The 18679-nt window shown below is 32.8% G+C and overlaps 2 protein-coding genes across 4 annotated transcripts in view; one reads left to right on the forward strand and one right to left on the reverse strand.

Moving 5' to 3' along the window:
* LOC114333418 (lysosome membrane protein 2) overlaps window positions 1–18679 on the forward strand; it is a 705292-nt gene that overhangs the window by 648815 nt on the left and 37798 nt on the right. For all 3 annotated transcript variants that reach the window (XM_050645639.1, XM_028283287.2, XM_028283289.1), the window contains one exon: window positions 2229–2435. In XM_050645639.1, coding sequence (XP_050501596.1) covers window positions 2229–2435 — 207 coding nt within the window. The remainder of the gene's footprint in view (window positions 1–2228; window positions 2436–18679) is intronic.
* Window positions 1–18679, reverse strand: part of LOC126881392 (cilia- and flagella-associated protein 251-like) — a 136713-nt gene that overhangs the window by 27400 nt on the left and 90634 nt on the right. The gene's annotated exons all lie outside the window — the stretch shown is intronic.

Below are 18679 nucleotides of genomic sequence, written 5' to 3' on the forward strand. Positions count from 1 at the left end.
ACTTGTTCTTTAAGGGGCTCAATTGAAAAAAAAAAACGATTTGTCGGCGCCATTTTGTTTATAAAAAAAGTAGCACACTATCTGCGGACTTTGCATACCTATATTAATAATATATAGGATCTTATAATTCGATTCCAGCAATAAAATTGCTGGTAAATAACCTTTCTTTGTACTTCACTAATTAGACCAGCGTATTATAACTATTTTTTTTTATTTAAAGATTATGCAAAAAAAAGAAAAATTTATATTTTGTCGATAAAATATTAAATAAGCATCTCATCTTTATAATCTTTATAAGTTTGATCAATGTATCATGATTATTTTGGTTTTTATTGCGATCATAAATCGTTAATTTACAATTGAATTGTTGCTAAAATATTCGTTTAATTTTCACTGGCTTCTGTAATTATAATCTATACCAACGAAGCTTTGATGCCACTAAGGGCCGGTTGTTCGAACGCTAATCAACAATGATCATTATCAAATATTTAATTACTGTCACCAACTGTCAATGTCTACTTTGTTTGTGTTGCTGAAAACATAATTGATTACAATTATGAAATTACTTAATCAATTATGTTAATAATTGTTATGTTAATTGATTAACTAATCTCATAATTATAATCAATTATGTTTTCAGCAACCCAATAAAAGTTGACATTGACAGTTTTGGTGATAGTAATTAAATATTTGATAGTGATCATTGTTGATTAGCGTTCGAACAACCGGCCCTAAGTCATTTAATTATTGATTAATAATTATTACTTACCTAAAACTTTATTTGAAAATTAGAGTTTTTGTTAGGAAAACCCGCATTTTCCGAGGAAAATTTTCGTCGGAGCAAATCGTGAAAAACATATCTCTATGCAGAATTTAATTGCGGTGAATTTTTATTTGAGTGTTTTTGTTGTAAAGTTAAAATCTTCGGAGTTATAGAGCAATAATTGAAAAAAATACGATTTGTCGGCGCCATTTTGTTTATAAAAAAAGTAGCACACTATCTGCGGACTTTGCATACCTATATTATTAATATGGAGGATCTTATAATTCGATGCCAGCAATAAAATCGCTGGTAAATAACTTTTCCATGAATTTTGCTAATTAGCCCAGAGTATAGATATATTTTTCAATTTTGTGTGACATGTTTACAATTTTTAATTTTATTACCTAAACGTATTTTTTTCAAATCTAAATTTATAGGACGTTACATATTCGTAAAAGCATTTTAACATCTGCTTATTTTTTGGAAAAATAATTTCATTTAAATTGACAGGTAAAGGACAATTTAGATCAATTAATTATGCGTACTTAATTGATGTTATTATACTGGTTTTTGTTTCGTTCTTTTCGATAGTTCTACACTAGTTATTTTATTAGGCCAGTAAATTTTTAGGATTTTTTTAAGGACCTTTTTATAAAAGTTTGTAGCCTCTTTGTTGTGCTTTCGTCGTGCTTTCCAGTTTATGCTCCGTAGAGTAATATGCTTTTGACACAGGTATTGAGTAGGTACATTCATTTTTGTTGCTTCTGATATTTCACTTGTTTGACAGATTTTATTTAACTTATTGAAGGCGAACTATGCCTTCATTATTCTTGCTGTATATCCTTCGTGAATCCCCCTTCTCTTTCCATAATTAATCCCAAATAAGTGACTTTGTCTACTTCAATTTCTTTATCTTTTATTTTTATTAATTTTTTGGTTATGGTTTTTTAAGATTTTTGTCTTCTCTGCATTTATTTGGAGACCAATAATGTCAGAATACTGTGTTCGCTTATCGATTTTTGTTTGCATGTAAGCTCGGTGTTCTGTAACAGGCAGATGTCGTCAGCAAATTCAAGATATTTAAGCTGATTAAAGAGGTTCCATCTAATACTTTTATTAGTCATTTTTAATTTACCAAATAATAGAAGTAGTACCAGAGCTTTGAGTTAATGAGATACAGTATAGAGGCAACATTGTTTTAGAAATCCAAATAGATGTACCAGTAGCTATTCATGAGCTCATAGGCCATTAATTAATATTTCTGAATATTGGCATCTTAGCAAACAACGGTATCTTTAATTTTGTTGAAAGTGACATTAAGAAGATTTGTTTTCTACGTAAATCTGGAAAGAGCTAATTATACTGTTTTTCGTATTCATTTTAAATTAGTCTTTTATTCATTTTGCATTCTTTTAGAATTTGCATTAAATATAAAATAAGTACATAAAATTTTTTTAACTTTCAGAGTGCTACCTCCCAATCCAAACATGCCGCCAGATTCCTCAGGTTGGCCATGGCCAGTATTATGGATATTCTCAAGATTAAACCCTTCGTAGAAGTATCAGTTGAACAATTGCTGTGGGGTTACGAAGATCCTCTACTTAAATTGGCTAAAGACGTTGTTCCTAAAGAACAGAAATTGCCCTATGAAGAATTTGGTCTTCTTTATAAGGTACGTTAAAATTTAATCTAAACTGCGACCTATATTTTTGAAACAATTTTATGTTTAGCCTACGAATTCTAGGTAATTTCTGCATGCGTATTAAAGACACTATATCTGTATCCTATGTGTCTGTCGATCCGTAAACACAACTCCGTTAATAGAACAGATAAAATGACAAAATAAATGAGATATTGAATGAGAGCTTATAATCCATGGATGGTTATTAAAGATGAGACATTTTGACTGAGAACTTCCGGTTTTAGAGTTGCAACCGGAAGTACTGTTTTAAAGTCGCCGAACTAGTACAAGCGATATATTGTTCGACGGCCTTAGCAACACGAGCACAAATATACAGGGTGAGTCATGAGGAACTGTACATACTCCTACCTCGTATAGAGGCTCCTATGGGGAATAACAAATGACCATTAAAAAGTGTCTGCTCCCATTGTTTAATAATATACAGGGCGAGTTTCGCATTCTGACAGAAATTTGTATTCGTTATAATTTTTGAACGGCCAGATCGATGTGTCTCTTATTTTGGCCAATCGTTACACTATTACCACCTAATCAACTAATTTATTCAAACTAGAAAAAAATCAGGTCCGGCTTTAAAAAAATTAGTTCGTTTGGGTCTTAGAAAAAATTTCACCCTGTATACGCTTTTTGAAAACTCTAATATGAATTTTACAAATTAGACAAATAGGCAATTAAAATGGCATATTTATTTTTTTCCGCACACGATTACTTAATTTTTTTATAAAAAAATCAAAATTCACTATGAATTAAAAGTATGGTAAAGTAAACCATAGATTAAAAAAAAAATAACTTTTATTACAAAAATTAATTTTTTTTGCACAAATAAGTAATTTATGTTACCATCCAATCAACTGATTTATTGAAACTAGAGAAAAATCAGGTCCGGGTTTAAAAAATTAGTTCGTTTTGGTCTTAGAAAAAATTTCACCCTGTATACGCTTTTTGAAAACTCCAATATGAATTTTACAAATAAGACAAATAGGCAATTAAAATGGCTTATTTATTTTTTCCCCACACGATTACTTAATTTTTTATTAACAAATCAAATTTGTCAAAATCGGAATTTTAACCTAAAAATGAAAAAAAAAATGAACTCACGGTTTAACTCGCTACAACTCTGTTCCATTTTAATATTTTTTTTTCTGAAATTTTTACAGAACATACCTCTTACCATTGTGAAGACTATGAAAATTGTTGTAGACTTTCAGTCTTCTTCTTGTAAAAGTTGCAAACTTGTAAATCGCAAAAATTAGGTTGAAAAATTTAAAATTTATCAATTTGATCACGCCTATGTTAAACTATAGAGTCCAAAAGAAGTGTTATGGGAAGTTTTAGATCTAGACGTGTTATAGAAACAAAATTGGTAAAACTTTTAATTTTAAGAAAAACGTTGTTTTTGTAAATTAATTTTTGTAAAAAAAGTTAATTTTTTTAAATCTATGCAAAAACTTTGCCAAACTTTTTATGGCATAGTCAAATTTGATTTTTTAATAAAAAAAATAAGTAATCGTGTGGGGAAAAATAAATATGCCATTTTAATTGCCTATTTGTCTTATTTGTAAAATTCATATTAGAGTTTTCAAAAAACGTATACAAGGTGAAATTTTTTCTAAGACCCAAACAAACTAATTTTTTAAATCCGGGCCTGATTTTTTTCTAGTTTGGATAAATCAGTTGATTGGGTGATAACATAAATTAAATATTTGTTCAAAAAAATTCATTTTTTTAATAAAAGTTATTTTTTTTAAATCTATGGTTCACTTTACCAAACTTTTAATTATTCATAGTCAAATATGATTTTTTTTATAAAAAATTAAGTAATCGTGTGGGGAAAAAAATAAATATGCCATTTTAATTGCCTATTTGTCTAATTTGTAAAAATTATATTAGAGTTTTCAAAAAGCGTATACAGGGTGAAATTTTTTCTAAGACCAAAACGAACTTATTTTTTAAATCCGGGCCTGATTTTTTTCTTGTTTGAATAAATCAGTTGATTGGCGGTAACATAAATTATGGTAACATAAATTAAATATTTGTTGAAAAAAAATTAATTTTGGTAATAAAAGTTAATTTTGTTAAATCTATGGTTCACTTTGCCAAACTTTTAATTCATAATCAAATTTGATTTTTTTATCAAAAATTAAGCAATCGTGTGCGGAAAAAAATAAATATGTTATTTTAATTGCCTATTTGTCTAATTTATAAAATTCAGATTAGAGTTTTCAAAAAGCTTATACATGGTGAAATTTTTTTCTAAGACCCAAACAAACTAATTTTTTTAAAGCCGGACCTGATTTTTTTCTAGTTTGAATAAATCAGTTGATTAGGTGGCAATAGTGTAACTATTGACCAAAATAAGAGACACATCGATCTGACCGTTCAAGAATTATGACGAATACAAATTTCTGTCAAAATGCGAAACTCGCCCTGTATATTATTAAACAATGGGAGCAGACACTTTTTAATGGTCATTTGTTATTCCCCATAGGGACCTCTATACGAGGTAGGAGTATGTACAGTTCCTCATGACTCACCCTGTATAGGTACTTACGGTTTTATGCCTGTCTATATGTCTATCCATCTGTCGTTTCGCGAATATACCTCCTCCGTTAATAGAACGGATAAAATGTCGAATGAGAGCTTATAACCCAAAGATAGTATTATAGGTGAGAAATTTGACCTCCTACTTCCGGTTGAAGAGTTACAACTGCACGTACTATTTTAAAGACGCCGAAATAGTACAAGCGATATATTACTCGACGCGCCTTATCAAAACGAGAACAAATATATACTTCCGGTTTTTGTATCACTTTCGGTTAAAAAGGTGTAATAAGAAAGGCCAAATTATTGTCACAGAAATAGTTCTTGTACCTAATAAATAATTGATATTCTTAATTCCCGTTTTGATGTTATTTTCGGTTAAAAAGTTATGACCGGAAGTTTGAAAAAAATGGCACAACATTAGGGAAATCCTATATCAATCATCGCAAAGTTACAAAGAGTTTAAATATCGACTTCCGGTTCTATCTCTGATCACGTGGGGTGAAAACTTAGGACATGCCAAGTCCAATTTCCTGTTTTTTACTTAAAACTGCTATGAAATTCCTTAAAATTCGTTCTGGGTTAGATGTAGGTTTAACTACTACCATCCATCCATCATACGACATTGAATATTGATTTGTATTGTGTACATATTGCTTCACAGCTTCACAAATCAATGGGTGCGTTCGGACGACCACAGCTAGTGATTGTATCCCGCGCTAATAGGGAATGCTTAGTAAATCTCTCTGCTTAGTAAAATAAAAATACTACGATATATTTATCGCCGATAATAATATATGTCTCTAAAAGTTGTTGACAAGTGTTTTAAAAAACTTACTTACTTATTCAGTGGACCCATTAATACCTTTCGGTATTGGGCCATTCATAATACAAGTCGTTACATTTACAAAAGTTCGTAGTATTTATTTATTTCATTCATTCAAACTTAATGTTATTGGTCCTCTTCAATGGTGTCTCGATTCTTTATCTGCGGGATGTCACTATTCCTTTCTTTAAGGGGTCGTTCTCTTCTGTTCTTACCTATTAGTTTTGCTTCCAATATTCTTTTCACTTGTTTGTTATTGTCCATTCGGGTTATATATGTCCGAACCATGCCAATTTTTCTCGTTAATTGAGTCAATCATCGGTTTGATTTTAAGTCTTTGTCTTGTTTCTTAATTTCTTGTTCTATTATGTTCTTACTCCAATCGTTCTTTATTAAAAAAGTTTTCTGCTCTCTATGTCCCCGCAGGTCTATATTGTTTTTATATGGTCATCTTGGTTTTCGTTGATGCTTCTTTATTACTAAGGAATCCTCTATTTAGTCCCTGGAATAGTTTTCCTGTGTTTTAATTCTGTTATTAAAATCGTCCTCGATGTCTCATTTGTTGTTGATTACTGTTCCCAAGTATTTGTATGAGTTGGTCTGTATTATTTTTTGTTCATCTACCATCACTTCTATTTGATCTTCCGTCCCTTGTTTCCTTGTTATTTTTATTATCTGAGTCTCCTCTTTGTTTACATTTAAGTTGTATTTGCTTGCTTCTATGTTCCATTTCTTCAAGTTGTATTTTAGTTTTTCTGCTCTTCCCGCAATTAGTACTATGTCGTCTGCAAACATACACAAGGTTTTCTTAAATTCATTCACTATATTTATCATCTATTATATTTATGAATAGCAGTATGCTGAGACTTCCCCTTATATAACCCCTTGTGTTGTTTTAAATGGTTATCACTGCCTATTTAGCTAGCATTCTTCTTGTATTTGTTGTTTCCATGTATATACTTTTTGTTGCTTCTATCAGGCCTTCACTGACTTGTTTCTTCTTTAGGCTTTCCCATATTATATTTTTTCTTATGTTTGAATCGAATATCGAATGTTTGATAACAGGAAATTACCGCCCATATGTCTGTGTAATAATTGTTGACAATTATTGTTTTTTAAAATGAGTTGTGTAAATTTTTATTGAGTGATTCATAACACTTATAAATGTTATTTCTTAATATTAACTATTTGATTTTATTGCTTATTACAGCTATTATTGCTTAAAATGTAATTTACATTTTATTATTATTTTTTATATTTTCCTATTAACTATCTATTTTTTGTTGATTAAATATACCTATACGATCGAAAGTTGAAGTTTGTAACTCAGCTTCCATAAAAATTATTTTGGAGTTTTTATGATTTGAAAATTATATATTATTACGATTGATGACTTAAAATTTATAACGTGTTTATACAGACGTTAGTGGATGTGTGAATGTGGATGTTTGAGTTGGAAACTTTAAAATATCTCCATTAAGCAACAACGCGCCGCCTAGCTCTGCTTTCATTTTGGATAACCACAAAACTATGGTGACATCACCAAGACAATTTATTAATTTATATGGGAATAAAGCCCCAAATTAAATTTATTTGACGTTCGGCTTTCACTTTGGAAGTCGTTATCAAAATAAAAAACATTAATAAATAAACAAATTTTGTTTTTGTTGTTTGGTAAAAAAACTTTTTCTAATATGTAATTTAATTTTATCTGACCCATTCATATTGACAATCCAATACAGATTTAAATCCCAATTCAAATTAAACAAATTTTAAAAGACTAAGTTTTCAATCTAATAGCACATAAAACAATACTAAAAATGTTGCTCTACATTCCACCAGATTGAAAACAATGAGAACCTTCTCCGTTCTCGTGTAACCTTCTCGGTTACACCTCCGAGGATTCTAAAATTTGCAAGCCATAACGGATGCCATAATGGAGACTAAAGAAGAATGAGGAATTTTACAATTTATAATTCACGTCCCGTCTACTCAGCGCGGTAAAGTTATGGTAACGTTATGGCTTGCAAATTTTAAAAGTCTCGGAGGTATAACCGGAGAAGGTTCCCATTGTTTTTAATCTGGTGGGATGTAGAGCAATATTTTTAGTATAGTTTTATGTGCTATTAGATTTAAAACTTAGTCTTTTGCTAGCAGTTGCCGCTAGGGTATCTCTGCCATTTCGTTCGTTGCAATCCGTGACTGCACGCCGGGGTTTGTCCTGGTTGGGTCAGAGAGAGCAGCATAATGTGCCTCCTGATAGGAGACTAATAAGTTTCGAAACCGGTGGAGGTGCTTGCTGCACTCTCTGATTGAACTAGAATATAATTCGGTTGTAGTTTCGTGTTGCAACGAAATTGAAAATGGTTATTCATTTTTGATTTTCATGTTTACCCTGATTGAAGTGCGAAGGGAACCATTCTCGGTGGAACTTTACCGCGCTGAGCAGATGGGACGTGAATTATAAATTGTAAAATTCCCTCATCTTCTTTAGTGTCAGCAGTTGTTATGACTTGCAAATTTTAGAAGCCTCGGAGGTTGTAACCAGAGAAGGTTCTCATTGTTTTCAATCTGGTGGGATGTAGAGCAATATTTTTAGTATTTTTTTATGTGCTATTAGATTGAAAACTTAGTCTTTTGCTAGCAGTTGCCGCTAGAGCATCTTTGTCATTTCGTTCGTTGCAATCCGTGACTGCACGCCGGGGTTTGTCCTGGTTGGGTCAGAGAGGGCAGCATAATGTGTCTCCTGATGAGAGACTAATAAGTTTCGAAACCGGTAGAGGTGAACTAGAATATAATTCGGCTGTAGTTTCGTGTTGCAACGAAATTGAAACTCGTTCTTCATTTTTGATAAACAAATTTTGTTTTTGTTGCTTGGTAAAAAATTCTTCTAATGTGTAATTTAATTTTATCTGACTCATTCGTATTGATAATCCAATTCAAATAATTTTGCCAATATTTAGGAATTGCGTCTGGGACAACTTTATTGGAAGATAGTTCATTTGATTGCATTTAATCAACTTGAATTTAAGAATATCCTGCTTTTTTCCTGTATTTCCCGGGTATTTTCCCCGTGACTTGCTATGGGATTACTAACACGACAATTTTACTGCCATCATTGTGTCTTTATAAAGGCAAATCACATGCTATGATTTTCTGATAGATATTCTTAAGTTAAAGTTGATTTCATGTAATCGAATGAACTATCTTTTAATAAAGTTGTCACAGGAATGCAACTCATAGATATTGGCTAGAAAAATTGTTTACCAAGCAGCCAAAAAAAATTTGTTTAATTTATTAATGTTTGGTACTTTGATAATGATTTCCGAAGTGGAAGTCGAAACGTCAAATAAATGTAAATAAAAACTTAAATTGTGGCTTTCTTTGTTCCCAAATAAAATAGTAAATTGCATAAGATGCCACAAGGAAATAGTTTCCGAACGAAATCACCATGACGTCGTGATGGTGTCATCTATTTGCTTTTTTAATACAAACCTATTTTATTTTGTGTCACAATTTAATAAGCAGTGGAATTTTAAAAACGGCACAATTCGATACAATTCTAAAATGCATTGGACAGTTTTATTTGGGATGTTCGGTTTACTATCATTTGCAAATAGCGAGATTAATTCTGGTACTATTTCATGTATCAACAAGTCCAAATATTTTGCTCTACTGAGATGTCCAGCAATGAAAATTGGATCGATAATTTTTATGCCAATAAGTCCTGACCATATATTTATTGCATACACATCGACATCGAAACTAACCCTATGAGGCACGTATCCATTACGTTGGTGATCCGTGCTCCGTATAACTGCTCCACATAGTGGATACGTTGGTGCACCCGGAGCGGCGCTCACCCTCGGCTATCCAATCGGTGGCGGTTTGTAGAGGAGCGCATGCCGTATCCACTGAAGTAGTTACACGGAGCACCGAGCACCAACGTAATGGATACATTTGAGCCCTGAAACTCTTGTAAACGTGCTCCTTAAAATCACGCTCCTGTTGACTTACTGTCAAAAAGTGAAGAGATCTCAGTTTGAGCACATTATAAAATTATATTTATCACCACAGCCCTCTACTTTTTGTCTTTGACTTTTTCCAAGTAATTTTTTACCTCTCCAACTAACATCCCATCACTTAATTTCAGTTCTCACATTCAGATCCATTATCATTACAATTAAATTATATCAATATTCTTTTTCTTACTTTGGTTTTATTTTATTCAGTACACTTTCAATATTATTTTCATTTTAATTTCATTCTTGTATCAACTGGACTCAACAGCTATAATCATACTTTTCTTTATCTCTAACTTCACATACCCTCACTTTGTCACAAGAATTCTCTCAAAACTTTTGAAATAAAATTAAAAAATAAAACATCTCATAATAATTACAATCCTTTTCATTCACATATTACACACTTTTAATTATTTGACTGTATCCTAACTCAACTCCATTATTTACAAAAATTTGCATTTATTTTTAAATAACAATATTTTCCTTTTACATATACAACCACCAATACAATATAGACTTGATTAACTTGCCTACCAATTTATTCATTTTGTACAATAACATTCCAACTAATACTTATTCTTTCTCTTCTCTCACCTTCATCTATTTTTATCTTTTTTTCATTATTGACAGCAGCTTAACTTTCTTTCTATCAATTTGATCAATCTAATGTTATAGTATACAGTCAATATAAATAATCTTATATTCTAAATTAATTTTGTATATCACAATTTCTTTTCAAAATGTAAATAACAAATACTTCCCTTTTTGCTATGTTTAATTTTTAAAACACGGTTTATTGAAACTGTCCAACTTATTTTTGCTGTTGTATATCAAAAACTTCTAACTTTTAAAAATCCATTGTCTATTTAATTTTGACAGGAAATATCTATGTCTACGGTGACATATGTCTATGTCACCATAGTTGCGGTTAACCAAAATGAAAGCAAAACTAAACTTTTTAACAATCGACCTGTCTCTGCGTTTTTTGCTTAAATGAGCTAAACTGAGATATTTTGAGGTTTCCAACCCAAACATTGTGACTATCGTACTTTGATTGTAGAGTTTAAACTACTTCTTTGCAACTTTTCACTGCTTTTTTTTATTTTGATTTTCTGATTTTTCTTCTTATTGAAATATTTATCGTTTTATATTTGTCTGGGTCATTTTTTCTTCTTTCGTCCATCAATATCAAGATCTCATCTGTCATCCATGATTTTCTCTTGATTAATTTATCTGCCTTTAAGAGCAAACAGTAGCGATCAACAGGTAGCAACAAACGCGTTCCAAGATTGCCGCTCTAATTTTGAATATTTTGTCGAGATATTTGGCACACATATTCGTAATATAATAAAGAATGGCGGTACAGAGCCCAATTTCAGAAGTATGTTAGTAAGTGAAAATTACTCTATAACTAAATAAAATATTGAAAAAAGGAGCCTGTACCGCCATTAAGAAAGACAGAAAAATACACTTTCTTCAAATAAACTTTTTTATCCCGTGCCTAAATTTTGTGTTACATTGGAACTACTAAAAATCAATTTTTGTTTAACAAGAAATCGAACGTCACTGACTTGACAACATTTGGCGCCTATGTGTATAAAAATTGTTTTTGATAGTATAAACGCAGAGACATGTCAAGGGTAGACACGGCATACTCACCAAAAAGCGTAACGCGGAAACAACAGAGAGTTATCAAGTAAAATTCTATCCATCCGTTATTTTGACACGTAAACGCTATTTTTTTACGGTATAAGTTTTAACGTATATGTAATTTTAGAGTTATCAAGTGGTAGAATTCCTGCTTCACGTTAATAGTTGGCAGCTGTCAGTCAAATATCGTATTTGATAGCAAAATAATTAAATTTGTTTAAATTTTTTTCTGTTTTTGTTTTCTTTCACCCAAGATACATATTTTGAAATTTTTTCATTGTTTTGTACAATTTGGGTTTAAAATTTTTCTAAAGAAATATGGAAGATATCTTACAACACACATTACGTGAAGCTAATGACGATGATATAGAATACGTGATACTAAATCACATTTTAAATGATGATAATGTTCATCCTGTCTTCAATTTCGATACCTTAGAACCTGAACAAGCCAAACAGTATTTTCGATTTGAAAAACAGGCTTGTAAAGCTCAGCCTTTTCGCCATTTTTAATATTATTATTGTGTTCATATTGTATGTATGAAATAAAAATTTTTAAAATAAAATGTTTTCTACCAAATTTCCACTAACTCCAAATGTCAAACATATGGTCAGGTCAACCAAAACCAAGCCAAGAAAACAAAGACAAAACACCTGTTAATGTACAGAAATAAAATTTCATAACACAGAACATAACAGAACTTACATAGTCACTCCGAGTCTTGCCGAATCGGTGCGATTCGCTGCTAACGTTACCGTATTTCAAGCCCGCTATCCGACCTACCGTAACGGAGCCCGTTAACGTTAAAATCATTTCCGTTATTCAATATTCATACTGCGCATGCTCCATTGCTAAAATAACGTTACCGTATTTTCCTAGAGTTACTTGATAACTCTCTAACATGTGAAACAGTATGGAAAGAGTCGATTGGTGGTCTATCTATCTCTTTTAACCAAGCGACCCCGCTCACGTGACCGACAAAGATGGTTAGACCACTCAATCCTATGTCGGCGTTACACCTCGATGCATTGAGTGGCATATGAGTAGCCTAATATACCGTGTATAATATCTTTGTACAAACGTCACTGTCAGTGTCGAATTACCGACGCACTGTTGCCTCACTTTTGAAAGTTCGCAGAACTTTCGCAATCTTGGACCGCGTTTGTTGCTACCTGTTGATCGCTACTGTGTGCTCTTAAATTTTTATCCTTTATACACTGACGGGCAAAAAATTTAGGTCACTAGATGAATTATGCACGTTTGATGCCTCGAATTTCCTAAACCTGTTGTCCGATTTAAGTGATTTTTTTAGTATGTTATAGCTTTATTATTTAAGAATCTTAATGTGTTAATATTGTTGCTAGACAGGTAAATGTCATTACATACCGTGTGTAACAATCATACTGTGTTTTTTCCTTAAAGTTCGGAACACTATGTGGAATATTATAGCATAGATAAAATATTAAAATTAAAACTCAATTGTAGCCTTAAGCTTTCTTAATATTTTATTTTTTTATTCATTTGCTTATTTTGGATAATAAAAAAGTTAGGTACTTTAAGAACTAGCCGTGTTCTTCATCAATACAGGGTGTTTCTAAATAAGTGCGACAAACTTTAAGGGGTAATTCTGCATGAAAAAATAATCGTTTGATTTATAAACATATTTATGTCCACATATGCTTCATTTCCAGGATACGGGATGTTGAATTTTTTTCTTACAAACTGACGGTTTATTTGTTGCTCTAAAACGGGTTGAGATATGCAACTGAAATTTGGTAGGTTTTAAGAGGTAGTCATTGTGCATTTTTTGGCATACAACTAATAATTTTATATTCACCATATGCGTGCATACGGGATGTATCTAAAATATTGATACCCGTATGCACGCCAATGGTGAATATACAAATCTTATTTGTATGTCAAAAACTGCGCAATAACTACCTCTTAAAACCTACCAACTTTCATTTACATATCTAAACCGGTTTTAGAGCAACAACTAAACTGTCAGTTTGCACGAAAAATTTCAACATCCCGTACCTCGGAAACGAAGCATTTACGGACATATGTTTATAAAGCAAACAGTCATTATTTTTTCATGCAGAATTATCCCTTAAAGTTTGTCGCACTTATTTAGAAATACCATGTATTGATGAAGAACATGGCTAGTTGTTAAAGTACCTAACTATTTTATTATCCAACATAAGCAAATGAATCAAAAAAGAAAATGTTAAAAAAGCCTAAGGCTGCAATTGGGTTTTAATTTCAATATTTTATTTATGCTATAATAATATTCCACAGAGTGTTCCGAACTTTAAGAAAAAAAAACAGTATGATTGTAACACCCGGTATAAAATGGCATTTACCTGTCTAGCAACAATATTAATACATTGAGATTGAGAGTCTTAAATAATAAAACTATAAGATACTAAAAAAATCACTCAAATCGGACAACAGGTTTAGGAAATTCAAGGCATCAAACGTGTATAATTAATCTAGTGACCTAAATTTTTTGCCCGCCAGTGTACTTTGACCTTTTTGCTTATTGTTTATTAAAAAATCCTAGTCATAAAACCATTCAAAGAAATTGTCGTAATTGAATATTTTGGACTGAAGTCAAAGAGTTCAGGAATGTGAATTTATCAGAGTAGATTATAATTTTTATCTCGTTAATGTCCAGGCCAACTTTAGAGGCTTCGTTTTAATTCTATACTGTTTTTGTTTAACATCCTTATGGTGGGAATTATTATGGCAATATCTATCCTTATGGCAATATATAAATTTTCTGATAAACATACTTACTTACTTACTTAAGCCGTCCTCTTGTACCTTACGGTGTCGAGGTAAGTGGAGAAATCAGATGTCTCCATGCCTTTCGGTCAGTAGCTAGTCTTTCTGCTTCTCTCCACCCAATATTCCTTTTTACGCAAGGCTTTCCAATATCTGCGTTCCACGTTCTTGCTGGCCTGCCTCTTCTTCGTTTGTTGTCGGATGCCGCTTTCCATACCCTCTTTACAGTTCTACCTTCACCCATTCTCGCCATATGTCCGAACCACGATAACTGTTTCGTTTCAAGTCTGTCTAAGGCCCTTCCAATACCGCACCTTTCACGTATGTCTTCATTTCTTATACGATCACGTCTGGTCACACCGTGACCTTTGCTTATTGTTGATTAAAAAAATCCTAGTCATAAAACCATTCAAAGAAATTGTCGTAATTGAATATTTTGGCCTGAAGTAAAAGAATTCAGGAATGTGAATTTATCAGAGTAGATTATAAGTTTTATCTCGTTAATGTCCAGGCCAACTTCAGAGGCTTCGTTTTAATTCTATACTCTTTTTGTTTAACATCCTTATGGTAGGAATTATTATGGCAATATCAGTCACAAATGTGCTTATTTCGGGGAATTGTGTATTTGTGTAGCCAGCAAAATTTGGTACAAGATATAAATTTTCTGATAAAACATTTAAAAATATTATTAGGCGAGGCAACGAAGCATTAAACCTAGGAATTTTATGCAGTAAGATGAATCGTCATGCAACTTTTCGCATTCGATTCGGGAGAGTGTCAGGAAATTTTGTGAACTGAATTGATCTCCGGTAGAAGAAAATTATTGTATTTTGGGCATAAGAAAAATGCATTTGCAATGTGCATCTCGAAGAGAAGGAAAATGAAAAATTTAGAACTCTTCAGAGAGGGAAATATTGATGGAAATGAGTTCAATTTTTATGCTCTGGTTTTTTGGCGGTCGCTGAACACGAATTTCATGTCGGCGATGGTGTCCAAGGTACCTAATGCCCAGGGTGGAACTCGACGCCTGGAGTTTTATGTTATCCATCGTTCAAAATCAGTCAATAACTATTACTCGAGGGGATTTGGGGGTCGCTGAAGGCGAATTGCATGTCGGCGATGGTCTCCAATGTACCTGGTGCCGTGGGTGGAACTCGTCACCTGGAATTATATGGTATAATCATTCAAAATCAGTCAATACACATTACTCGGCCGTTTTGGGGGTCGCTGAGCGCGAAATTCATGTCGGCGATGGTTTAGAAAACCCTTGATGCCGTGGCTGGTACACGTCGCCTGGAATTTTATGTTATCATCATTCAAAATCAGTCACTAACTATTACTCGGAGGGTTTGAGGGTCGCTGAGCACAAATTTCACGTCGGCGATGGTTTCAGATATCTAGTACCCAAGGTGGAACTAATCGCCTGGAGTTTTATGTTCTTCTTCTTAAAGTCCGTCTCCTATCGGAGGTTGGAAATCATCTCAGCTATTCTTATTTTACTGGCGGCCGCCCTAAATAGGTCGATGGAACCGCAGCCGAACCATTCCCTCAGATTTCTTAACCAACTTATTCTGCGCCTACCGATACTTCTCTTACCCCTGATTTTACCCTGGATGATCAGTCTCAGCAGCGAGTATTTGTCACCTCTCATAACATGACCAAAGTATTCAAGCTTTCTTCTTTAAACAGTAAGTACAACTTCACATCCTTTTCCGATCCGACGTAAAATTTCGGCATTCGTCACGTGGTCCACCCAAGATACTACGGTAACACCACATCTCAAAAGCTTCAAGGTTTTTAATGCTGCCCATCTTCATGGTCAATGACTCAACTCCATATAATAAAGTGGAGAAGATATAACACCGCAGCATACGCACTCTCAGATCAAGATTTATGTCACGACTACAGAGAAATATTTTCATCTTGTTAAATGCTGATCTAGCTATTTCTATTCTTGCTCTTATTTCTTTTGTTTGATCGCCTGTATGATCCAGGCAAGCTCCAAGGTATTTATAGAAGGATACCCTTTCTATAACGGTGTTATTGACAACCAAATCATTCCTGGCGTGTGGATCTTTTGTTATTACCATCCATTTAGTTTTTCTGAGGTTTAATTTAAGTCCGTAGCTGTTGCAGTAGTTGTTAATGAGTTCCACCAGTCGTTGCAGATCTGCAAGATTGTCTGCTAATATCACTGTGTCGTCAGCGTATCTCACATTATTGATTGAATTTCCGTTGATCATTACACCACAACTAAACTCCGACAGAGCTTCTTTAAATATGACTTTAAATACACCCCTGTCTTACTCCTCTACATATTTTGATCTCCTCAGTCATTTCATCATCGACCTTGACTTGTGCTGTTTGATTCCAATAAAAATTGGTTATTATTCTAATATCTTTTTCATCAATGTTCTTTTCGATTAGAAGTTGTCTCAGTCGGTCGTGTCGGACTCTATCGAATGCCTTCTCAAAGTCTATAAAGCAGGCGTATACATCCTGATTGATATCCAAACACCGCTGAAATAGTACGCCCACACCAAAGAGCGCTTCCCTCGTACGAAGGCCGTTCCTGAAGCCCATTTGTGTTTCACTTATATATTCTTCAAGTTTGCGGAAAATTCTATTATGAATGATTTTTAGAAAAACTTTAAGCATATGACTCATCAGGCAATCGTTCTGTAATCCGAGCACTCTTTTACATTTGAATTTTTAGGTATTAAAATGAATGTGGACCTTAACCAGTCTTGTGGTATTATTCCAGTATCATATATGTTATTAAATAACTCAAGTATCATGTTTATCACTTCTTCATCAATAAGTTTTAATACTTCAACCGGTATTTCATCAGGCCCTGGCGTCTTACCATCCTTGGTGTTATATTTAATTTTTTTTATTATTTCAAATAAAAAAGCGCACTTTCAAGAATACTCTCTGAAAATTTCAGATTGATCGTAGTAAAATTACCCGAGATACAGAGTGTTGAATATAACTACCTTCGACCCGCTTTGCCGCGGCTTCGCGCCAGCACGCTTGACCGTAGTGAGAAACGTTAAACAACTGTTCGCCTTCTCTTTTGTAGATTACTCCGAAATTCAAAAAACATATTCCAATGTTCATCACTTTACGATTTGGCAGACAAATAAGAAGATGAAGATGCAGTTGTCAAAACTTTAAACGCTTTTTGCTCAAAACTGCTTTTTCAAATGCGGTGCACATTGTAACTGAAAAACTACTTGTCCGATCTACCTGAAATTTTGCAAAAATTTTCTTTGGACATTTCGTGAGGTAACAACGTCGAGATATTTTTCGTTTTGTGCTTATTTTTTTGTTCAACAATATTAAATCTGTTGGTTTTCACAAAAATTTTATCAAAAATTTCGTATTTTTGATTTCTGAGTGATACCAAAAATTCAAAAATCATTATAAATAAAAAACTCGACGTTGTGACCTCGTGAAACTCATAAGCCAATTAACTCTTTTTGAATTTTTTGTTTCGTATAATCCATTGATGAGTTCTGATGTCCACCGCAAAATCCATTATTTTTTGAGCTGCCTGTCAAAATTTGTCACCAATGGCTTATTTTTCAATATTTTGTATTGAATTTTTTTAAATATTCTTTGAATTGTACTTAATATGATTGTTTAATTTAAAAATAAAATAATTCTACCATAGCTTCGAAAAAAAATTCACAAAAATATGCTTGATATGTTGATTTCAAACCATACCCCCCCCCTTAAGTATCCTTTTTTTGTATCCTTTTGTTTAAGTATCCTTTTTGTTTAAGTATCTTGTTTAAGTTTTATGTTATAGTGATTCAAAATTAATCAATAACCATTACTCGGGGGGTTTTGAGTACGAATTTCATGACGGCGATGGTCTTCGGGGCACCTGGTGCCCAGGGTGGAATTCGTCGCCTGTTATAATCATTCAAAATCAGTCAATAACTATTACTCGGGGGTTTTGGGGGTCGCTGAGCACGAATTTCATGTCAGCGATGGTCTCCAATTACCTTATTGCCTGGTTCAGTTTGCAATTTTTTTGAAAATATAACTCATTCAATAAATGAGAAGGAAATAACTCTCAGACAAGCTGGAGTAGAAAATAGCATTTTAGGGTGTCAAGGTTACAAGCGTTGCCAATTCAAAGGTAGTTATATGTATGCATGCCGTGCAAAGTATGCATGTTGTGCAAACAATAAAATTTGTAATTCAAAATGCCATGGTTCACTATCCTGTCAAAATAAAAAGATTGGTCTTCAAAATTTGTTTTAAATAAAAAATGATACATCATGGATCATTTTATTTATTTATCAACATTGGTCATTTGCTTCTGGCCACTGTCGTTATTGACCGGTTATTGACGAAAACTCCCATTTTAACTTAT

The sequence above is a fragment of the Diabrotica virgifera genome, chromosome 3 (genome assembly GCF_917563875.1).
Source record: "Diabrotica virgifera virgifera chromosome 3, PGI_DIABVI_V3a".
In the NCBI taxonomy this organism is placed as follows: domain Eukaryota; kingdom Metazoa; phylum Arthropoda; class Insecta; order Coleoptera; family Chrysomelidae; genus Diabrotica; species Diabrotica virgifera.